General features: G+C 43.0%; 1 protein-coding gene across 4 annotated transcripts in view; it reads left to right on the top strand.

Annotated features, from left to right (window-relative positions):
• The window catches only part of RUFY1 (RUN and FYVE domain containing 1), a 653,398-nt gene that overhangs the window by 411,009 nt on the left and 217,664 nt on the right, over positions 1-24,725 (top strand). For all 4 annotated transcript variants that reach the window (XR_003853338.1, XM_029583262.1, XM_029583264.1 and 1 more), the window contains exon 12: positions 7,274-7,371. Coding sequence is in view for 3 of the 4 variants with exons in the window: in XM_029583262.1 (XP_029439122.1) it covers positions 7,274-7,371 (98 nt within the window). In the remaining variant the exon portion in view is untranslated. The remainder of the gene's footprint in view (positions 1-7,273; positions 7,372-24,725) is intronic.

Raw genomic sequence — 24,725 nt, 5'->3', positions numbered from 1 at the left:
TTGTAATTGATTATTGAACCATAGCATATCTCTGTTGTGAACGGCTTTATGTATAAGCGTCATGGATTTATATATTATCCTGGAAGCCACGGGTAGCCAGTGCAATGACTGAAGTGCTGGAGTGATGTGCTCATGGCGTCTCGAGTCAGTGATGATGCGGGCAGCTGCATTTTGTAACATTTGCAATGGCTGGATTGTAGTTTTAGGTAGACCTAATAGCAGTGCATTGTAGTAATCAATTTTTGATAAAATCGTTGCTTGCAAGACTGTACGGAAATCATAATGGTATAAAAGAGGTTTAATGCGTTTGAGTGTGTGTAGTTTAAAGAATCCGTTTTTAACCGTATCAGCGATGAATTTTTTGAAAGTAAGATTGTTATCAATAATGACGCCAAGGCTGCGTACTTGCTGAGACATTGTAGAGATGTTTTGTGAGAGACTGGAGTTGTTCAGTATTGTATTATTTGGAGGTGATATAATCATAAGCTCAGTTTTATTGGTGTTGATAGCTAATTGGTTGTCCGTAAGAATTGATTTAATTTCTAATAATGCTGCATTCCAGTAGCTCAGGGCATTTGTAATTGAACTGGTAATAGGAATAATAATCTGTACATCATCTGCATAGATAAAATGTTGAAGACCCAGTTTAGAGAGTAGCCGGCATAGTGGTGTAAGATAAACATTAAATAATGTAGAGGAAAGAGAGGATCCTTGTGGGACTCCTTGAGAAGAGATTTCTTGGTTTGGATTCGCTTTGTCCACATTTAACACTGTAAGATCTGTTGCTCAGAAAAGACTGGAACCATAGTAGTGCTGAGCCAGTAATGCCAATTTCAGAGAGGCGGTTAATAAGGGTGTTGTGATTTACTGTGTCGAATGCTGCTGAAATATCAAGAAGAGCGATAAGATATGATTTTCCAGTATCAAAAGCTTTTAGTAACACCTCTGAAAGAGATATTAAAAGAGTTTCCGTGCTGTGATACTTTCTAAACCCATATTGGGATGGGAAGAGTAGATGATGTTCATCTAAATAATCAGTTAGTTGTTTGTTGATGATTCTTTCTATTACTTTTGAAAGAAAAGGTAGGTTAGAAACTGGGCGAAAGTTTGCTGGATCAGATGAGTCTAGGTTTGCTTTTTTTAATGTAGGAGTTATGATAGCATGTTTGAAGGAACAATGCCTGAGGTGATGGATTTGTTAAGAATCTTTGCAATGGGTTTAGCTATAGTTGAACGTATTGCAAGGAGAATCTTAGTAGGCATGATGTCTGTGGGGGGAGAGCTGGTTTCATTTTCTTTAGAATTGATTCAACTTCAATACCAGTAGTAATTTCAAGATTGGTAAGCTTTGTTTCAGCTTTATTTTGAGTGGCTGATGTAGTTTGATTAGAGTATGTAGTAGCGGTATGATCAGTAGGATTGTTAATGTAGGTGGAGTTAAAATTAAAGTTTGAATTCAGTGTAATTTGTGACTTAAATCGCATTATAATTGATTGTATTTTGTTATAAAAATACATAGCTAGTTCCTCACATTTTGAATCATCGTCATTGTTTGAGTTAGTAAGAGCTGGTGCAGTAATAAGGCTTTTGACATATTGGAAGAGTGCTTGAGGGTTGAATTGATATTGATGGATTCTGGCCGTGTAGAAATCCTTCTTTGTTTTATCGGTGTTTTGGCAATATTTATGTAGTAAATACTTAAATTTTAATAAAGTAGTAGAATTTTGATTTCTGCGCCATACTTTTTCTGTTTTTCGAAGCTCTGTTTTCATAGCTTTTAGATCAGGAGTATACCAAGGTTTTTTTTTAATTGTCTTTTCAGTATTGATTTCTTTGGATTGTATTGGACAGAGATTCTCTGCTATGTTACTGGTAATTTTAAACCAAGATGAGATTGCTGTTTCTGCATCAGAGAGATCTAAATGTTTAAAATCTTCTGATATCACATTAATAATTTCATCTGTTTGACCTTGTTTTCGGAAGTAGATAGTTTTTTTGCTGTGAACATTATTTGGTGAATGCTTAATTGTGCATGAAGTATCAATCCGAAAGTGGTCAGACCAGGGAATAGGAGTGCAGCGGGGGTGTTTTGTTTCAATAAGGGAGTTAGTAAAAATGACATCAAGGGTATGACCAGCTTTGTGAGTCGGGTTGGTCACAGTTTGTTGAAAGCCTAGGGCATTCATAGAAGTCATTAATGCTTCGCAGGCTGGGGTTAGCGGGAGCCGATCAAAGTGTAAGTTAAAGTCCCCGAGTATAATTGTTGGGAGATGTAAATCCATGTTTTTGGTGATGAATTCTGTAAGGAAAGATGGGTTATTTTCAAGTATGCTGGGGGGGAGTAGATCAGGCAGATTTGTAATTCTTTAGATTTGAAAAGGCCAGTTTCAATTTTGTGAAATGGTGAAGTAGCTTGAACTGTAAAATTGAATTTCTTTTTGGCAGCCAAGAGAATGCCTCCACCTTTCTTTTTGTTCCTTGGAATGGAAAAAACATTATATATGTCAGTGGGTAGTTGATTTATTATGGCTGTGTCGGTGTCTTTCAGCCATGATTCGGTGATCGCACATATGTCTGGCTTTTCATCAGTGAGAATATCACTTAGTAGAGTGATCTTTTTTTGTAGTGATTGTGTATTTAAGAGAAAAATCGAGAAAGTTAATAGACCTAACATTTGAGTGATAGGTGTAACCATAATTGGAGTTAATGTTCTGATTAAAGGTGAGCGTTGGATACATCTAGCCGGTTTATAATTCGCATTGAAATACTTAATAGTGGGAATATAGTGTGAAATCATTTTAAATTTAGTGAGTAGCAACAAGCAAAATAGTGTATAACTTGTGATGTAGATTAATGCAGTACCGAATGGCAATGAGTATATGCAGGTCTCTTTTATTGAGAGACAGTCCTGAATTTTAAAAGGGCTCAAAAATGGATGTTTGATGTTGTTTATTTGGTAGCACTTCCTGAGCTTTAAAATGTATGGAATTTCTATTCTTGCTGGCTTCCGATTAGGTCAGTTACTAGTACAGGGAACACGTGGTTTGCTATATAACAGAAGGCGAAACAGATAGCAGAATGATCAGTTTAGGCAGGGTATTCCTTACAGAATGGTAAAAACCAATAGGTCTCAGTGCTCAGTTAGGTCGGTAGGTAAAGTTAAGTAGCCGCTTACAAATGTGGGTACTAGAGAATAGTCAAAATTAGATAGTAGGAGAAGAAGCCATATACATTTTTTTTTTTTAGAACCAGGATTGACAAACTTAGGCTTTACTCAGGGGCCGCATGAAGGGGCGCACAAAGGGGCTGGCCCCTTTGTTGCGCTCCTTCGTGCGCGCGACGCCTGAGAGTATCGGGATTTAAATCCCCGCGGGCTAGATGCTGATTGGCTGCGTTGTGGTGGCCTCGTTTTGGTAGGGCTGTGATTTTGTGGCAGGCCGAGCAACGGGCTCGCGCTGAAGAATGGAGCAGCGGCGATTTAGCAGCTCGCAGGCGGCGCAGAGACGGCTTGGGGTAAGAGACAATTGAAAGCCTTACCCCGGCAGGTCAAGGCGCCGATTGCACAGGCTTTCCCCCCGGCTAGTCCAGCGAAGAGAGATGGCGCCTGAGAGGATCGGGATTTAAATCCCCGCGGGCTAGATGCTGATTGGCTGCGTTTTGGTGGCCTCGTTTTGGTAGGGCTGTGATTTTGTGGCAGGCTGAGCAAACGGCTTGCGCTGAAGAATGGAGCAGCGGCGATTTAGCAGCTCGCAGGCGGCGCTGAGACGGCTTGGGGTAAGAGACAATTGAAAGCCTTACCCCGGCAGGTCAAGGCGCCGATTGCGCAGGCTTTCCCCCCGGCTAGTCCAGCGAAGAGAGATGGTGCCCGAGAGGATCGGGATTTAAATCCCCGCGGGCTAGATGCTGATTGGCTGCATTGTGGTGGCCTCGTTTTGGTAGGGCTGTGATTTTGCGGCAGGCCGAGCAACGGGCTCGCGCTGAAGAATGGTCATCTCAAATCCCAAACCTGAGTAAATAAGCAATACAAATTCTTAACACATACTCCATATAAAAAATGTTACAATACTTTATCAGCAAAAGGATGACAAGATGGAATCGGAAAAAATGGACTTTATTGAACTTGCCCGACTCTGGCCAAGTTTCGCTCACACGAGCTGCCTCAGGGGCTACGGTACACAAATAAAAACATGCAAGCAATTTTACATAGTAACGTAGTGAATGATAACATAGTAAAGATCAAAATGGTTCATCTAATCTGCCCAGCAAGTTTTTTAGGGTAGTAGCAACTACTTCTCCGTGAAGTCTACCCTCAAGCCTTCTGTTAAGAGTAGTAGAAACTGCTGCTCTATTCAGACTACCCCCAAGCAGAAATGTTAACTTTATGTATAATTTCTTCATTTCCATTCTTTAGGCAACAGGGATCCTCTATGTTTATCCCAATTCAAAAGAATTCCATTACCATTCTTGTCTTCACCACCTCTTCTGGCAGGGCATTCCATGTTCAACCACCTTTTCCGTGAAGAAATATTTCCTGCCATTGTTCCTGAGTCTTCCCCCTTGGAGTTTCCTAAGGTGACCCCTAGTTTCACAGCTTCCTTTCCATTGGAAAATATTTGATTTCAATGGATTCCATCATTAATTCCTTTTAGGTATTTGAAGGTCTCCTCTGTATCTTCTCTCTTTCAAGATATACATATTAAGGTCCTTCAGTCTCATTCCATGTAGACCTTAATATGATTTAGAGATGTGATTTGGCCGAATCTTTTGGTTTGGCCTTCGTTATCGGCTCACCGTGGGAAATTTCATTTTCCCGCGGTTCGGGCCAATTTTATTTCATCTACCCCCCGAAACAATGCCTGAAACCCGCCCCAACCCTTCAGATTAAAAAAAAAAAATACCAAAAAATACCCCCAAACCCACCTCAACCCTTTAAATTTAATTGCAAACCCCCCACCCTCCCAACCCCCCCCAAGACTTGCCTGACCTCCCCCTCCCCCAAGACTTACCAAAAGTCCCTGGTGGTCCAGCAGGGTCCCAGAAGCGATCTCCTCCTCTCAGGCCGTCTGCTGCCACTAATCAAAATGGCGCCAATGGCCCTTTGCCCTTACCGTGTGACAGGGCTATTGGTGCCATTGGCCGGCCTTTGTCACATGGTAGGAGCAATGGACGGCCGGCGCCATCTTAAAGAATTGCGAAGTTACAAAACAATGGAACAGGCATGAACAAAGGGAAGGGCATAAACAATGGGCTGGGCGTGTACAATGGAATAGGCTAAAACAGTGGAATGGGCATAAAAATATGTATTGAGAAATTAGTGATTAGTGGCAGCCAATGGCCCAAGAGGGGGAGATCGCTCCCGGGACCCTGCTGGACCACCAGGGACTTTCGGTAAGTCTTGGGGGGGGGCAGGGTCAGGCAAGACTTGGGGGGTCGGGAGGGTGGAGGGTTGCAATTAATTAAATTTGAAGGGTTGGGATGGGTTTGTTTTTTTTTTTTTAATGTGCCCTTTCTCCCCTCCCCAAAAACGATAAGAAAACCACACGAAATTTCGTGGGTTTTCTTATCGTTTCGTCGCCCCCCCCCCCCCCCCCCCCCGAAATGCAACGAAATAGGAAATATTGTCTCTATTTCCTATTTCGTCACAAACGAATGCACATCTGTAATATGTATACCCTGAAAGAGAGAAGAGACAGGTGAAATATATATAAAGAACTGGCTGCTAGCCCCCCCACCAGAAGAGGTCCTCACGGAGCCACACTCTATTCTGTTGTAGCCACCTCCTTGATGATCCCATGACTCAGCAAGGCCAGCCCTATTTAGCCCTGTCTCTCCTAAACTCAGTGACCCTTTGTCATCTTGACTGTTTGCATTGGCTCACCCTGCCTTGCTACTGAATGGCCTCTGTGACCTTCCTTCCCTGCCTTGTGGTCTTCGGGCCTTCTAGCTTCACTCTGCCTTATCTTGTGGCTTGTGTAGGCCTCCTTGTCTTTCTCTCCCTTGTCTTGCCTTACATGTTCTTTTCTTTTCATTAGCTTCCTGTTAGCCTGTATTTGTACATTCCTTGCCCTGTTCTCATGATCCTATCAAGTCCTTGTCTCATCCTGCCTGGTCCCCCTGGTGGCTCCTGTTCCTTGTGGGCCTTAGGTTCTAGTCCTTGTCTCCCATGTCTGCCTTGCCTCTTGTCCCAGCCTTTACCGCCAGTGCCAGTACACAGCTTCCACCTGGTTCCCCTATGCTGCCTTGCCTTCTCTGTGAGCCTTCCTTGGACTGATCTTGTTGCTGACTCCTATTTCTGGACTTGACCTCACTTGTTTGCTGCCTGCCTTGACCACCTGCTTGGACATTGACTTTGTCTGAACACTCCTTGCCCTGACCTCTGGCAGCCATGTAATGCTCCTGGAAAGCCCTGCTAGCCACCAGAACCTGCGGGCTCAGCCCAAAGGGGGGGGGGGGGGGTGGCTGGTTGGTTAGGCGGAAGACACTATCTGGCTCTGCCCAAGTGTCCAGGCCTGCTCCTGTTGGAGGAATCCCCCATCCTCTCTGTGACAATATGATGCCGACCTTCAAATATCTGAAAGCAATTAATGATTTACAAAAATTAAATCTTTTCTAATGGAAAGGAAGCTGTAAAACCAGGGGGTCACGATAATGAATCTCCAAGGAGGAAGATTTTGGTTTATCTAAAATCTAATATCTAGTTTTAAAGCATTCTTAGAATAAAATAGAAGAAAAACTGTATATAAATGTAACCTGTGGTTACATGATTTTCTGGTGGTCTTTTAAATTTTTCAGAGTTCTTAAATAAGACCCAGCTTTTGTAAAGATGCATATCAGCAAAATACATGAGTACTTTTGTTACTGCATACCTTTAGCAAAGTTTCAAAGAAAAACTACATTAGTAGAAACTTTACTTTGCCCCTGTTATTAGAATGAACAGTGTTAGGCGGGGAGAACTAAGCACATCTATTGTAATATTCAGTATACAATCACAGTTGTCTCCCCTGACCAAATTACACCTCTGTGAACCCCTGCATTTTGAAGGCTAAATATAGCTGCATAGTAAAATGAGATGGCCATCTTTAGCTGCTCAGCAGTGAAATAGTTTCAGTTAAGGGATCTAGCTACTTAACTTTATGATTAAGCACATAGATTAATTTGAAAATTGCCCTTCACATGATTAAGAATCACTGCTGCTTTGCTTATCATATTTTTTAAATTCTTTGACGTCTTGAAAAATAGTTCAATGAAAATTTTATCAGTTTTGTTTCCACAGAGTGCCGAGTCCTCAGTACAGTTAAAAAATGAAATGGTATCTTCTCTGGAAGTAAAAACAATTCACATGATACCTACTTCAAAACAAATGGAAGAAAGGTACAATTTACAGTTCTAACTGATTGAACTTATCCTCCATACAATATGTGGAACATTTTGTAAATCTGTCATTCATCCTATGTACCTGTATCATTAATGGTGGATATTTCTTCTTCCCTATGTAAACTTGTATCATTAATGGATGAAATGTGCTTCTCCTTATATAAATTTATATATATAACATAGCAATGATGGCAGATAAAGACCAAATGGTCTATCCAGTCTGCCCACAAATGATTCATACGCCTGCTCTTTATGTAAATCTTCATTACTAATTGGTGCCAGTCTCTTTATTTATATCAGTATCACTAATGGATGATATCTTCTCTATCTGTGGATATAATAATGTAGCTATTTAGAAAGTATCAAATTCTTATATAACATAGTAGTCTAAAAAATGATTGTAATTGTTAGAAACAAGATACAGACCCTTAGATTCATCAATCTGCTATATTTATAGCAGAATGATGAGTTGTGAAAAAAGAGGGGCGGGGGGGACGATAGTGGGCAGCCGGCTACACACTATCGCCCCCATAGTGCCACGGGAAAAGGTGTAGTTATTTCCCGCGGTGCTGCCAGCAATAATGTGAAAAACATTAACGCCCCCAGCGCTACTGGGAGATAACTCCTCCCACACTCCTTCACCTAATTTTAATAATACCGACGTGATTCCGGCACATCGCAAAATAATGAATGACCCTGAGAGTGAGTACTCATATACATGATGACGCATATCTGGTTTAGGATCTCACTATAATTTCAGTGGAAAATAGAGAACAAATCAGGTGAACTGTGCAGACAAAACATCCAAACCACCATGCTCATGTGTATGGTGCCAATATGTCTGGATTGCCTAGTCATGACAGTAGAGTATGGATTTCTTGATTATATTTCATATTGTTTTGATGGGCTATTGTTTTGCAATGTTCCTATGTTATAAGCCATTTTGGGTCCTTTTTGGAGAAGGACAGCATATAAGTGTAAACTGTATTGTATAATACAGTGTAGCACCTATACCTGAGAATGTAAGGCTACTTGTTCCTGGACAACTAGTTACTAGTGTTTGATGTGAGAGGGTGTTAAGGAGAAATATTGTTAAGGAACAGGAAAGGGGCTAATTGTAATCTATTTGCAGTGTAAATCACAGAAGATGGAAGTGTTTTAGTTTGAAGGAATTGCCTTTTAAGCAAATATATATATATATATATATATTAGAAAGTAAAAACTGAGCAAATCTCAGTCCAGAGGGACTGCTGATAGCAGAACCTTCATCTGCTGGTGTTAAGTTTGGACTTGCTGGGAAGAAGCACTTAAAATTTGAGAAAATTAAAAAAAATAAATTCTTGGGGGGTTAACTTATTACTGGCTGTTTATATTGGTTTGCCAGTGTTAGAATTGTTTGTGTAATGGGAAAATAGACTAATTCTCTGAGATAGTTAAGATAGTATTTGTTTGCCAGTGGCAGAATTGCTTGCTGATTTTAAGGTTAGTATTTGTTTGCCAGTGTGTAGTGGGAAAATAGGCTAATTCTCTGAGCTAGTAAAAGTTAGTATTTTTTTTGCCAGTGTTAGAATCATCTGTGCTGTGGGAAAGTAAAGTTTGATTCTCCAAGCTCTTAAAAAAGAGTATTTCTTTGCTAGTATTTGAATTGTGAATTTGCAGAGGTCACTTACTTGATCTGAGAAGGTGAGAGTACTAGTTCTTGGGTAAGTAATTGTTAGTTTGATTCCCATCGTCCCCATCTAATTTTTTGATATATAATTGCCCCCACTATGAGGAAAGTCTTCAAAATAAGTCAGTCACTTAAAATAATATTAAATTAACTTTGATTTTTAGTTATTTACTAAATTTAGTCCTCCTGCTGGTCATTCACTAACATTAATCACCTAGTTATTAAATTTAAAAACCATAGGTTTAAAAAGACAAATTTAAACACCCTAAACACATTTAGCAAACCTTAAATAGAGATACCTACTCCTTACCAGCCTTTAACATTTTATCAACTCAATAAAGTAAGATATGGACAGAGGCCCAATAGCGAGATGGGGGCTATCCAGTCTTTTGCATGTGTGATTATCTACCTATTGGTGAGAGGTTGTATGTGTATTTCTGGCTCTCAGAACGAGTCCAATTTATGGAGATTTTCAAGGACATAGTAGAGTGATTTCAACTCCAGTTTAGCAGCCCTAGCACTGCTTTGGAGGAGCAAGGTCACTTGGCAGGTGACCATCACCTTGGTGTGGTAGGAAGTGATCCTATAGATGTGACCTGCCCTCCAAGTTAAGCTTTATCCTCTCACACTGAGGATGTATATGCAGGGGTCTGTGACCAGGGGAAAAGGATTAAGATAGCCATTATATTTGGTGATTCTATCATTAGGAAAGTAGATAGCTGGTGACTGGTGGGCATGAGGATTGCTTGGTAACTTGCCTGCCTGGTTCGAAGATAGTAGATGTGAGAAGGTGTTACGGACCTAGATAAGATTTTAGAGCGTGCTGGGGAGGACCCGCCTGTCATGGTACATGTGTGTACCAATGACAAGAGAGAGGTCTGGAAGCTAATTTCAAGGCACAGGATCCCAGAAGTGGGCCAAGCTCCAGAGTTTCAATGCATGGATGAGATTATAGTGCAGGGACGAGGGTTTTAGGTTTCTTTGGAACTGAAGAACATTTTGGGAAAGGGGAGTCTATTCTGATGGGAAGGGCTCCACCTTAACCAAAGTGGAATCAGACTGCTGGCACTATCTTTAAAAAAAAAAAAAAAAAAGAGATGGCACAGCTTTTAAACTAGATTATGGGGGAAAGCCAATATTTGCTCAGAAGTGCTTGGTTTGGAATGATGTAATTTTGAAGGATACTACCAAAACAGAAATTTGGACATCCCAGTAAATGCAAAAGTAGCCCAGGTGCTTTTAAGTAAAGAGCAGACAGATTCCAAATTACCCCTGTCAAATGATAAGCAGGCTGTTCATACAAACAAAACATATTTTAAAATGTCTGTATACAAATGCTAGAAATCTAAAAAATAAGATAGGAGAGTTAGAATGTATAGCACTGAATGAAGAGGTTGATATATTTGGCAACTCAGAGACCTGATGGAAGGAGGTTAACCAGTGGGACACTATGGTATCAAGATACAAATTATATTGCAATGATAGGATAGATCAAATTGGTGGAGGGATGTGATATATGTTAAAGTGGGCATAGAGTCAAACAGGATAAAAGTTTTGCTGGAAACAGCATAAGCTCTGGCAATTTAGTTGCAAACTACTGATAAGAAAGGCAAAGACAGAATTTGAAAAGATGCTTGATGTGGACGCAAAAACTCATAATAAACTTTTTCTGGTACATTTGAAATAAGCTTGCAAGGGAGACAGTTGGACCATTAGAAGATTGGGGGGTATAAAGGGTGCTAAGTGAGGACAAGGCCATAGCAGAGGAATTAAATGAATTCTTTGCTTCGGTCTTTACTGAGGAAGACACCTATGCCTGAAGTGGTATTTAATAGTGATGATTCAAAGGAACTGAAACAAATTTCAGTGAACCTGGAAAATGTAATAGGGCAAATTGACAAACTAAAGAGAAGCAAATAACCTGGACCAAAATACTGAAAGAACTGAAAAATGAAATTGTAGACTTACTATTAGTAATTTGTAAACTAGCATTAAAATCAGTTACAGCAACTGAAGATTGGAGGGTGGCCAACATAATGCTAATTTAAAAAAGGGTTTGGGGTGATCAAGGAAACTACAGACCAGTGAGCCTGACGACAATGCTGGGGAAATGGTTGAAACTATTATAAAGTTCAAAATTACTGAACATATAGATAGTCATAGTTTAATGGACAAAGCCAGCCCGGATTTAGACAATGGAAGCCTTGCATCACCAATCTGCTACATTTTTGTTTTTTTTTAAAGTATGAATAAACATGGGGATAAAGATGAGCTAGTTTATGAGCTAGATTTTCAGAAAACGCTTGACAAAGTACTTTATGAGAGAACCTTGAGGAAATTAAAATGTTATGGGATAGGAGGCAGTGTTCTATTGTGGATTGAAAACTGGTTAAAAGATAGAAAATTGAGAGTAGGGCTAAATGGTAAATTTTCTCAATGGACAAAGGTGACTGGTGGAGTGCCCCAAGGATCTATATACTGGGACCACAGCTTTTTAACATATTTATAAATGACATAGAGTTGGGAACAATGAATGAGGTGATCAGATTTGTTAATAATACAAAATGATTCAAAATTGTTAAATCACAGGAGGATTGTGAGAAATTGCAAGAGAACCTTGTGAGACTGGGCATCCAAATGGCAGATGACATTTAATATGGACAAGTGCAACGTAAAGCACGTATGGAAGAGCAGATACAGACTTTCAGATACTTGAAAGGTTTTAATGATCCAATGACAACGACAAACCTTTTCCATAGGAAAAAAATCAGCAGAACCAGGGGTCACGATTTGAAGCTCCAGGGAGGAAGATTCAGAACCAATGTCAGGAAGTATTTCTTCACGGAGAGGGTGGTGGATGCCTGGAATGCCCTTCCGAAGGAAGTGGTGAAGACCAGAACTGTGAAGGACTTCAAAGGGGCGTGGGATAAACACTGTGGATCCATAAAATCAAGAGGCCGTCAATAAAGAGTGGGTGGCTCGCCAGAATGACGGCTACTGCCTGGAGATAATACCCTTATTCAATAAACATACACATGGTTACTGTGACTCCAACATCACTCTAAGCTACAACAGCAAGAGGAAATGTGGAAAAAAGGATTCGCACTCACAAAGTGGGGAGTAGCTGGCTTGTTACGGCGGTTACTACCCCAAACCAAATAAGCCTGATACTTCACTTTCAATACATATCCAGCATAGCTCTCTGCTTCAACGGCAGGGGAGAAGAAAAACTGATACTTCACGCATAGCTCTCTGCTTCAACGGCAGGGGAGAAGAAAAACTGATACTTCACGCATATCCAGCATAGCTCTCTGCTTCAACGGCAGGGGAGAAGAAAAAAGGATTCGCACTCACAAAGCGGGGAGTAGCTGGCTTGTTACGGCGGTTACTACCCCAAACCAAATAAGCCTGATACTTCACTTTCAATACATATCCAGCATAGCTCTCTGCTTCAACGGCAGGGGAGAAGAAAAACTGATACTTCACGCATAGCTCTCTGCTTCAACGGCAGGGGAGAAGAAAAACTGATACTTCACGCATATCCAGCATAGCTCTCTGCTTCAACGGCAGGGGAGAAGAAAAAAGGATTCGCACTCACAAAGCGGGGAGTAGCTGGCTTGTTACGGCGGTTACTACCCCAAACCAAATAAGCCTGATACTTCACTTTCAATGCATATCCTGCTTCAACCGCAGGGGAGAAGAAAAACTAATACTTCACGCATATCCAGCATAGCTCTATACTTCAACGGCAGGGGAGAAGAAAAACTGATACTACACGCATATCCAGCATAGCTCCCTGCTTCAACGGCAGGGGAGAAGAAAAACAACCAATAAGGGCTGAATAACACAGTCTGGGTAAAACAAATAAACATGGGTGTAGCTTGCTTATTGCGGCGGTTACTACCCCTACTACCCCTAACTAATCAAGCTTGATATTTCACTTGCTTGCAGCTCCATCACTGCTCTCTACATTAATGGTGGGGGTGGAAGGGAAATAGAACCAAAGAGCTAAGAGAAACAGATAAGTATGAGAAAAAAATGTGAAGCTTGCTGGGCAGACTGGATGGGCCGTTTGGTCTTCTTCTGCCGTCATTTCTATGTTTCTATGTTTCTATGTTTCAACCCAAATTATAGCTACACAATGCAAGGTTCCACATTGGGAGTCTCCACCCAAGAAAAGGATCTAGGTGTCATCATGGATAATATGTTGAAACTTTCTGCTCAGCATGGGGCAGAGGCTAAGAAAGCAAATAGAATGCTAGGAATTATTAGGAAAGTAATGAAAAATAAAACAGAGAATATCATTATGCCTCTGTATCACTCCATGGTGTGGCCACACCTTGAGTACTGTGTGCATGTCTAGTCACTGCATCTGAAAAAAGATATAGCAGAATTTAAAAAAGGTAAACAGGGAAGGGTAACCAAAATGATAAAGAAGATAGAAATATTTCCCTATGAGAAAAGGCCAAAGAGGTTAGAACTTTACTCCTAGGACAAGCAGGATGGTAGTCCTCACATGTGGGTGACTGTTATCGCCGCGGTCGCCGCGTCAGCGACCGGGCTCCTACCTCCTCAGCTGGGTCCGGGGGTCTGCCGCAAGCCGCGGGAGCCAGGGCCGGCCTGGCCGCATGGCGGTGATCCTCCCTCGTGGAGGACGCTGCCGAGCTCGGGAGATGGCTCCGCCCCCGAAGGGGAACGCGCGTGCGCGAGGGGCCGGCTTTTGACGGTCCAGCACCCGGATGTGCTGAACCGCCCCCTCTCTGACGTCAGCACCGGCGGGGAATTTAAGTCGCCTTCACTCCTTCCTACTTTGCCTTGCAACGAGTTCACTTCGGTGGATTAGTTGCTGCTCCAGGTGCTCCTGTTTCTGTTTGTCAGTCTCAGCATTCCAGTTTCCAGTTTCCTGTTGCCTGCTTTGATCCCGGATTGTCTTCTCGCTTCTGATTCCTGCTGCCTGCCTTGACCACGGATTGTTTCCTCGCTTCTGATTCCTGCTGCCTGCCTTGACCACGGATTGTTTTCTCGCTCCAGACTCCAGCTGCCTGCCTTGTTCACGGTGCATCTCTCTCTCCTGCCTTCACGCCTGTTCCAGTTCCGGTCCGGTCCTTCCACGCCAGTCCTCGCCTAAGTCCCAGCGGTCCGGGTCCCTACGGGCTCCTCCTGGGGGGACCTCGGACTTCCAGGGTGAAGCCACCTAAGTCCTAGCGACCCGGGCGTTCACAGCTCCTCTGGGGGCGTCACGGGTTTCCAGGCGAAGGTTCATCTACGGCTGTGCGTGTCTGCCTCCCGACCACTTCCCAGCAGGGGTCGGCCCAAGGATCCACTTCCGGATTTCAACAGGTGACATCGTCCAATGGAGCCCAGCATGGAAAACTTTTGTCAAAGTTTCTAGAAGCTTTGACCAGCACACTGAGCATGCCCAGCATGCTGCTATCCGCGCATCCACGCGGGATCCCCTTCACTCTCTTCTCTTCTGTAGTGCAGTTGCCTTGCGGTTTGTGGAGCTCTTCTGTTTTCTTGTTTTTCTCAACAATATCAAGTGTGGCGATGAAGGTGCCCCTGGTGGCAGGTCCTCAGCGGTGACTTCGGGCTCGGGGCTAATTATCAAGGACTGTTTCCACAAAGTCCTTTATAGCAGATCCCTTCTTAAAGTTTCTCCCGCGAGACAGGAGTAGAGGATAACCATAAGGCAAGGAGGCTATGGGTCAGCACCACTTGTAAGGGAAGGCCCTCTTACAACTAGGCCCCTGAGACCAAACTTCCCTCATTCTCCACTAGAGTAAGGGTCACCTCCCTGGCAGCCCTTTAACATAACATATTACATTCAGGCAGAAGCTTCTCATGTATTGAAGTTTATTAATTAAACCAAACTCCACAGAAAGGAAAAACACTCAACTTAACAAGTATTACCAACCAAGCTTCTCACTCTGAGTTTCTAGTATACTTTCCCCTGCACAACATGTGGGCAAAGTAGGTTTTTCCCCCAGTACATTCTTCTTCCCCCAAGTATAACATAGTACTGAACCTCCCGCACTGCAGGAACGTCTCCTTAGGCCAGCTGCCAGGTCCTAATTACCTCTTTTCCTCCAGCTGCCTTAATTAAGTAAAACAACTCTTTTCGCTGCTACAAGCTCCCCGGGCTGTGCAGTCCTAAAACCATTTTCTATTCTTCATTCTAACTTATGCTTCTTTCCAACCCCCACAATAAGCATTCCCCACATTTACATAAACCTTCCTACCTCAGCTTCTTCAACGCCACTGGAGCTAATCCCTCTAATTAACCCTCAAGGCACTGCTGAAGACACTTATCCATACCAACTGTTACACAGACCTTAAAAGTGAAAGAACCCTGTTAGAGCTGACTTAGCTTTTAGTGGAAAAGGTCTACCTGGGCACCATCCCCCAGCCTCAGGCTTTGGATCTTACTTGCCTTCCCTCCAGCTCTCCTCTCTTCCTCTTTGGAGGGCTACTCTCTTTATGTCAGATAGAGTGCCCCTCCCTAGGAAGAAACCGCCCCTGTGTTTCCCTGCCCCCAACCCTTCCTGGGGCTGACTGCCAGGGCATCTGGGAAATGTAGTTTCCTTCCTGCAAAGTAACCATGAAAACACCCAGAGCTCTACAGCACAGAGACTCCGCTCTGGCTCAACTCATCACACAAGTCTTTTTCATGTTTTTCCTTGTCGGGTCCCCCTTCGCGGTGGGTGCCTCCTCGGTGTGGTAGGTTTACTGCCCTTTTTGTGTTTTTTTTTGCGGTCGATTCTAGACTTCTCGCCTTGCAAGAAGTACTGCCACTGAAGCGACACTGACCATCGGAGGCCCCATTCTCCAATGTTTCCGTAAGTCCCAGGCATTCCCCACCGGTATCAGTGCCAGGCACCGTGCTACCTTGGAGACCCAAGGAAGGGCCAGTGATGCCTCATCAACCTTCCCTCAGTCCTAGCCTCACCAGACTTTCAGGAGGAACTGGATCGCAGGGTGTAGTCTGTGGTGCTCAAAGCATTACAGAGCGTTGAGCCGCCCGCACCACCGGCCGTCATACCGGTGCCCGAGCCTCCGCCATCAATCCTATCACTTCTGCTGGGGCATCTGGACAGTCCTTTTAGGTGCCCTACTGACGCAACAGGTGCCTGAGGGGTCCTCGGTTCCTCAGTGGTCACAGATGCTCCCCACCAGAGCAATCCCGATCCTTGGGTCCTCCGAGGAGGAAGATACAGCCGGTACCATGTTTCTGAGGCCATGGTTCCCTGAACCCTTGCTGGGTCCTTCCGGCCTCCCGTGGCCTCCAGTCCCCTTTATGTCAGAGGAACCGTTGATTCCCACGGGGCCCTCGAGACCTCCGAAGTCATCAGAGCCCAGGGCTGATACTCTTCATGGGCCTCACCCTCGCCACGGCCCCAGTGAGGAGGAAGGGCCTTATGACACTTGGGGAGATGATTCCATGGAGTCGTCCTCCAACTACTAGGACGACTCCCTCTCAGAGCCCTCCCTGCCAGAGGAACGGCACCAGTTGACCCCCGAGGATCTGTCATTCATGGGGTTTGTCAGGGCCATAGCTGAAACCCCCCCCCTTCCAGTTGTTCATGGAGGAGGATGCGCGACACAAGATGCTGGAAGTACTCCAGTTTGTTGACGCTCCCAAGGAGATCATGGCAGTTCCCATCCATGACATTTTCAAGGACCTCCTCCTCCGGATATGTGAGCATCCAATCTTATTTCCCCTGTCAATAGAAAGGCTGATGCCACCTACTTGGTGCAGCTAGCTGTGGGGTTCAAAAACCAGCACCTCCCCCACCAGTCGGTGGTCGTGGAGTCCGCTTTAAAGATGGCCTGGCACTCCTGCACACACGCCTCTGTCCCCCTGGGTCGAGAGGATAGGGAGCTCGATGCCTTGGGCAAGAAGGTCTTCAGGGCGCTATGCTGGTCACCCGTATTGCCACCTACCAGCTATACATGACCCACTACTACCGGAACCTCTGGAAACGGGTTCAGGACCTCGAAGAGGGTTTGCCTTAACAGCAACAGGAGGCGCTCTCGGCCATCATCCTGCTGGGTCTAGAAGCTGACAAGCATGAGGTGCGATCCACTTATGATACCTTTGAGACAGCGGCCCACGTAGCCGCAGTCAGCATCAGTGCCCACAGAATGGCCTGGCTCAGAGCTTCCGACCTCCGTTCAAAAGTACAGGAAAAGCTAGCTTACCTCCCCTGCACAGGTAACAACCTCTTTGGGGATAAGGTCCGGATGCGGGAGCGCAGTTGAAGGACCACATGACACCCTTCCACAGCTCTCTGCAAGTGCCTTTGATGTTCTGTCCTCGGCCAGGAAATCTTCCAGGCCGGAATCCCGGAACCCCTTCTACAGACAGAGGAAGTATTATTTTCCAGCCTCCCAGGCTCGCATGCCATGCGCTAGCTCCAGGGGCCGCCTTCGCCTGCAGCGAGCACCTACGTCCCAGCAAGCCCTGGCCATGGGCTTTTGACTGGTGGCGAGGGAGCGAAAGTCAGTTGAGCGCACCCCTGGCGCCGGATCCCCCCGTGGGAAGCAGGCTCATCAGCTTTGCCTGTCGTTGGGAAGAGATCACTTTGGACCGATGGGTCCTTACTATCATCCATCAGGGGTACTGTCTCAACTTCATTCAGCTCCCAGAGACCTCTCACTCATGTCCATCGTGGAGTTCGCCCATCCAGCAGGTCATACTTCAAACGGAACTCTCCACACTCCTTGCAGAGAAGATCCCTCGCCCCTAGCAAGGCCGAGGGTTGTATTTATTTGTTTGTTTGTTTATTTATTTAACGTGTTTTGTATGCCGTCATTCGATTTTGCCATCAGAACGGTTTACAGTGCTCGTGAAATAAACTTGGTTACAAAAGTCAACGCAGCAAAATGTCAAAAAGAAGGAAGGTTTTGGAGTTTGATTGTTAGTTGATTACATATAAAATAATTATTACATATTAACAATCTAATATTGCAGAAATGTTCATACATTTGGTAATGTTGATACATATAAAAAGAAAATGTTGTTACATATATGCTAGGGATAGTGAGTGAGGTCAGTTGCATCTTGACTTAGGTGTTCAAATGGTGGGAGTTATTTAATTGATTGAGGGATGGAGCATTTTTTCTTGGTGTTGGGTTGCTTGGTTGGATGGTGGTCTTGTTGATTGAGTGAGTTTGAGTAGGCTCTGGTGAAAAGCCAGGTTTTCAGGTCTTTTTTGAAAATTTTGATATTTGGTTGATTTCTTATTTCCATTGGTATTGAGTTCCATAGCGTGGGGCTGGTGATGGATATGGTACCAATGACACAACGAAAACATCAGATCAGCCAAACGCGAACTCGAAAAAAAGAAAAAACCTGGAGGAACAACAAAACAACTACGCTGCTGAACGCCTACTGATCACACTTAGCATACTACAAAAAACTTATCCATAATGCAAAAAAAGACTTCTACTCAAAAAAAAACAAACAAATTTCAACACATCCCAAGAATGCTCTTAAATATCGTACATTGCCTAACCAAATTCTCCAATGACCAGACATCACCAACCTCCAAGCTCTCAAGCAACGACTTTGCAGACAACTTTAACATAAAAAATCAAAAACCTCATAAGCAACAACCTCAACAACAACATGCAAGACCCAAAAATACAAATCAATCAAACACCAAACTGGCCCAACTTTGATTCAGCATCATCACTGGAAATCCAAAATATCATCAAAAAAATGAATCAAGCTAAGCACCCTATCGATAGTATACCCATACAGACGATCAAAGCCATCGAGCCATCAATAACTAAAACATTAACCGACATCGTGAACCTCTCCCTTACTGAAGGAAACTACCCCGACTGCCTAAAATCAGCAATTATCAAACCCATACTGAAAAAGACCAACATTGATCCAGAAAACCCACTAAACTACCGACCCATATCAAACCTACCATTCATTGCCATATTGAAAAAATGGTCCACTCCCAACTCAGTGATCACCTGGAAAGGACCAACATCCTACTTCCCATGCAATTCGGCTTCAGGAAACAACTAAACACCGAATCACTACTCCTATCATTAAATGCACGTGCTCAAAGGATTTGACAACGGCTACAGCTACCTTCTAGTCCTACTAGACCTATCAACATCCTTCTACACAGTAAACCATTCAATTTTGATTGAACGTCTATCTGAAATCGATGTAAAAGAAAAAACCCCTACAATGGTTCTCATCCTGTCTATCACAAAGGACCTACCAGGTGTCAACCACACCCTCTCAAAGAAAATAAACCTTGACACTGGAGTTCCCCAAGGATCCGCACTATCAGCGACACTCTTCAACATTTATCTTTTCCTGATATGCCACTTCCTCTCAAACCTTAATCTGACTCACTTCATATAAGCTGATGACATCCAAATACTTATCCCAATACACAACTCTCTGGAAGACACCCTCAAAAACACAGTCAGCTACCTCACCAAAATAAAACAACTACTAACCAACATGAGACTTATCCTAAACATTGATAAGACAGAAATAATCATGCTGGATAGAAAGAATAACCCTACGCACATACCACCACTCAACATAACAAATCAAAAGTCAACAATCTCCCCAGTCACCCATGCCTGCAATTTAGGAATAATAATTGACAAGGAACTATCCTTCAAGAACCACATCTCCGCAAAAATCAAAGACGGATATCACAAACTCCTAACCCTACGACACCTAAAAACCTTTCCTTTCCTCCCACTTCAGAACAGTCCTTCAACTACTCATCTTCTCCAACCTAGATTACTGCAACTCCCTGATTTTCAACTTACCTCTCACCACCACCCGACCACACCAAATCCTTCAAAACACAGCCGCCAGAATACTCACCAGAACGAAAAAATACGATCACATCACCCCACCTCTCAATTCACTACACTGGCTCCCAATAGAATACAGGATAGACTATAAAATACTATCCATAATATACAAAATAATATATGAAAAATAAACAAATTGGCTAAGTACATCCATAAAACTCCAGTCACCAAACCAAAATCTCTGTTCAGCTAACAAAGGTCTATTAAAAATTCCACCTGCTCATCACTACCTTACTCATCATTACCTTACTGGCCATCACTACCTTACTCATCATTACCTTACTGGCCATTTACTATCAGACCTCACCAACACTCTGTCAACAATCTCCTTCACTACATTAATGCTACAACATTGTAAATAATTTGCTCTCGATTAAACTCCTTCTGCTACTTTCTCTTCTGTTCCCAGTTGTACACTTCCCTGTTTTATTGTAACTGCAATATTCTAACCATGCACTTGTTAAAGTTTTTTGCATTTTTTGTATTTCTCTTTGTTTTTCACACCCTGTTAAATGTAAACCGGCATGATGTGACACCTATCATGAATGCCGGCATAATAAAAACACTAAATAAATAAATAAATCACAAACTTACCACAACTCGGAAGAGAGCCATATCCCTAGGAAGCCCCAAATTATGGAACTCCCTCCCAACCGAACTGAGAAAACAACAAAATTTAAAAACCTTCTAAAAAGTTGGATGTTCACCAAAGCCTACCAAAACACCCTATGGCTCTATGCTACAACCTCTCTCCCTATCGGCCCATATAAACATGCAGATACAATCCAAAACACTTAATTTAACCTGTACAATTTACAACCAAACTATGTTTATAACGAATTAAGATAACTATGTTATCAAGCGTATGAATTTTTGAACACGCTGTTAAACATCAAAACTTTGTAAACCATTGTGATGGCGAAACTGAACGACGGTATATAAAACTCGATAAATAAATAAAATAAGTAAATAAATATGTCTCTTTCATGTGTTTAGTTTTGTGGTTCTGGCGTGAGGTATTTTGAGGAGGCCTTTGTTCGTTGAGCATGGATTACGATGGATTTGCTTAGCCAGTTGTTTTGGTGTCCTTGGATTAATTTATGCAGGATTGTAAGTACTTTGTATTCTATACGGTATTTTATTGGGAGCCATTGTAAAGAGATTTATTTATTTATTTATTTAAGGTTTTTTTATACCGGCATTCATGAACTCGTTCACATCATGTCGGTTTACAGAAAACAGGGGTGCGGATAATACAACCAAAAAACATAAATAACGTGATGAAGAGAAGCAGTTACAATTAACAAGGGCTAATGAACTGGGAATGTAAGAAATAGAAAGAGATAGAGGAGAATAATTATATACAAAAGTTCAATATAAATATGGTGTCTCATATGTACAGTCTCTGAGTAGAGAGTTTGTTTATGGTGCATATTAGGTAGAGTTCGAGAAGGCTTGCCTGAAAAGCCATGTCTTGAGTCTTTTCCTAAAGGTTAGGAGACATGGTTCGTTTCTGAGTTCTGGAGGGATGGAGTTCCATAACTGTGGGCCTGCGGTGGAAAGGGCTCGGTCTCTTAAGGTGCTGTGATTAGTGGTTTTCGTGGGTGGAACAATGAGGCATCCTCTGTAGGCTTCCCTGGTCGGTCTTGTGGATTTGTGGAAGCGGGGAGGAATTTGTAGATCGATTGTGGTATGTTGGTGAATGATTTTGTATATCAAGGTGATGGATTTATAAATGACTCTGAAATGAATTGGTAACCAGTGGAGGTCTTGTAGCACTGGGGAGATATGGTCTCTTTTCTTAGTGTTTGTCAGTAGACGGGCTGCTGCGTTTTGGACCATTTGGAGCGGTTTTGTGTATGAGGAGGGGAGGCCAAGTAAAGTGGAGCAGCAGTAGTCCAATTTTGAGAAAATGAGGGCTTGGAGGATGGTTCTGAAGTCTTTGGCATGGAAGAGTGGTCTTATCCTTTTTAAAACTTGCAGTTTATAGAAACAGTCTTTGGTGGTTTTATTGATGTGGGCTTTGAAGTTTAGTTTATTGTCGATTAGCACACCTAGATCTCTTACATGAGTGGTTTGTAGGTTGTTTGGCAGAGAGGTTGTGAGATTGTTATCAGGAGTTATGAGTAATACTTCAGTTTTGGCGGAGTTTAGTACCAGATTGAGGCTGTTGAGGAGGTTTTTGATTTCTAGGTGACAGGATTCCCAGTATTCAAGGGTTTTTGAGTATGATTCTTTGATGGGGATCAGGATCTGGATGTCATCTGCATAGAGAAAGTGTATTAACTTGAGGTTGATGAGGAGTTGACATAGTGGTAGGAGGTAAATATTAAAGAGTGTAGGGGATAAAGAGGAACCTTGTGGGACTCCTTGTGGGAGATGAGGGTTGCTGTAATGTGCTCATGTTTTTTTGATCCAGTCAGAATTCTTGCGGCTGTGTTCTGTAGGATCTGGAGAAGGTGGATGGTAGCAAGTGGTAGGCCAAGGAGTAGAGCGTTGCAGTAATCTAGGTTGGAGAAGATGAGTAGTTGCAGGACTGTTCTGAAGTCATCATGTGCAAGGAAGGGTTTGAGACGTCTGAGCGTCAGTAGTTTGTGGTATCCTTCCTTAATTTTGTTGGTTATGTGGGTTTTGAATGAAAGATCTTTGTCTATGGTGATTCCTAGATTTCGTGTATGAGTTACAGGTGAGATTAAGGTATTTGGGTTTTCTGTTTTAAGTGATAACATGGGGGTGGTGGTGGTTTTTTTTTTGTCAAGCATGATTAACTCAGTTTTTTCTATGTTTATTATGAGTTTCAGGTCAGTTAGATGCTGTTTGATTTCTGAGAGATAGGTAGTTGTTTTCTCGTATGTATCTTCCAGCTTATTCTGTATGGGAACCAATATTTGTATATCGTCAGCGTATAGAAAGTGGGTCAAACCAAGGCGTTCTAGTGTCTAGTGTGTGACAGATAGGTAGTAGGTAGATGTTGAAAAGTGTAGCTGATAGGGCAGATGCTTGGGGTACTCCTGTGTTGAGGTTTACTTTATTCGAGAGACTGTTGTTGAACATTACTTGGAAATTTCTATGTGATAGGTAGGAGGAAAACCATTTTAATGTGGTATCCCTGACTCCTATTTCAGATAATCTGTCGAGTAAGATTGCATGATTTACTGTGTCGAAAGCGGCTGATGGATCCAGGAGTATTAATTAGGTAGCTTTGTCCTTTGTCAAATCCTCTGACTACTGTGTCATTTAGTGAGAGAAGTAGGGATTTTGTGCTTTTTTTTCCTGAATCCAAATTCAGAGGGGTGAAGTATGTTGTTCATGTCAAGGTATTCAGAGAGTTGTGATTGGACGATTTTCTCAATGAAAGGTAAGTTTGATATGGGTCTATTTGAGGTATTTCCTCATTCCGAAAAGGAATGGTGGCTTGTGCCCCATCCTTGACCTCAGGGCATTGAACAAGTTTCTCTCGAGAAAAATTCAAGATGGTCTCTCTGGGTACTCTGATTCCCCTCCTCAAAAGAGACTGGCTCTGCTCCCTTGATCTCAAGGAGGCGTACGCTCACATAGCCATTTTCCCCGGCCACAGAAGGTACCTCCGCTTTGTGGTGGGGAAGGCTCATTACCAGTACAGGGTGCTGCCTTTCAGGCTGGCCTCAGCCCCCCAAGTTTTCACCAAATGCTTGGCGGTGGTGGTGGTGTATCTCGGGCATCGGCCGGTGCATGTCTTCCCATACCTAGATAACTGGTTGGTCAAGAGCGATTCCCGCTTAGGGGCCCTGAGTGCCCTGGTTCTGACAGTGCAGATGCTGCAAGCCTTGGGGTTTGTCATCAACAGGAAAACTAACTGAAGTGTAAATCTCTAAAGGGACTGTTTTGTACTAATTTACCTTAGAAGCACGTTAAAATTAGAAGGGAAGAGCTCAGTAACCCACATTCCAGTGGGAACACTGAGAGGAGAGGATCACCTTGCTGGTGGCTGAAAGGAATCAGTAAGTTTTTGCTTGGGACAATGTCTTTTTTTTTTTAAGTATTGGGGCAAAGTTAACTATTTGGGAATATTATTTAGTATGTTTGTGTGTTTGTGCATTTAATAGTCAGAAAGGCAGTGAAAAAACAAGTCAGATTGTTTGTATTTTTAAATAGTCAATAAGGTAGCTAGTAAGCAGTAGCTGATGTGTTTATTTTTAAAAGTCTGCAGAACTGAGTGTTCTGCAGACTTTTAAAGAACTGAGTGTTTGTATTTAATACAAACTGAGTGTTTGTATTGAAAAAAAACACACACACAAAAAAACAACTCAAAAAGTTGCCAGAAGCTAGAAATAAGCTAGGAGCAGTGTATACCTAAGTAAAAAAGTTGATTAGTTCAGCTCAGTTACTCACCTTGGAAAGGTGTTGAGGTAGTGTGATTGGGTTTGAATAGGGACCAACATTTGTTAATCAAGAGAGCAGTGAGTCACTCTGGCTGACTAACTGAAGATAGACTGTATTTCCCAACCCTCGGCCGTCATAGTTGGTGATTCGATTATTAGGAATGTAGGTGGCTGGTGGGCATGAGGATCGCCTGGTAACATGCCTACCTGGTGCGAAGGTGGCGGACCTCATGCATCACCTAGATTGGATTTTAGACAGTGCTGGGGAGGAGCCGGCTGTCGTGGTACATGTGGGCACCAACGACATAGGAAAATGTTGGAGGGAGGTTCTGGAAGCCAAATTTAGGCTCTTAGGTAGAAAGCTTAAATCCAGAACCTCCAGAGTAGCATTCTCTGAAATGCTCCCTGTTCCATGCGCAGGTCACCAGAGGCAGGCAGAGCTCCGGAGTCTCAATGCGTGG

The sequence above is a fragment of the Rhinatrema bivittatum genome, chromosome 18, assembly GCF_901001135.1.
Source record: "Rhinatrema bivittatum chromosome 18, aRhiBiv1.1, whole genome shotgun sequence".
Classification (NCBI taxonomy): Eukaryota; Metazoa; Chordata; class Amphibia; order Gymnophiona; family Rhinatrematidae; genus Rhinatrema; species Rhinatrema bivittatum.
Note: the sequence above shows the minus strand (reverse complement) of the source record. Positions and strands in the feature narration are given on the sequence as shown.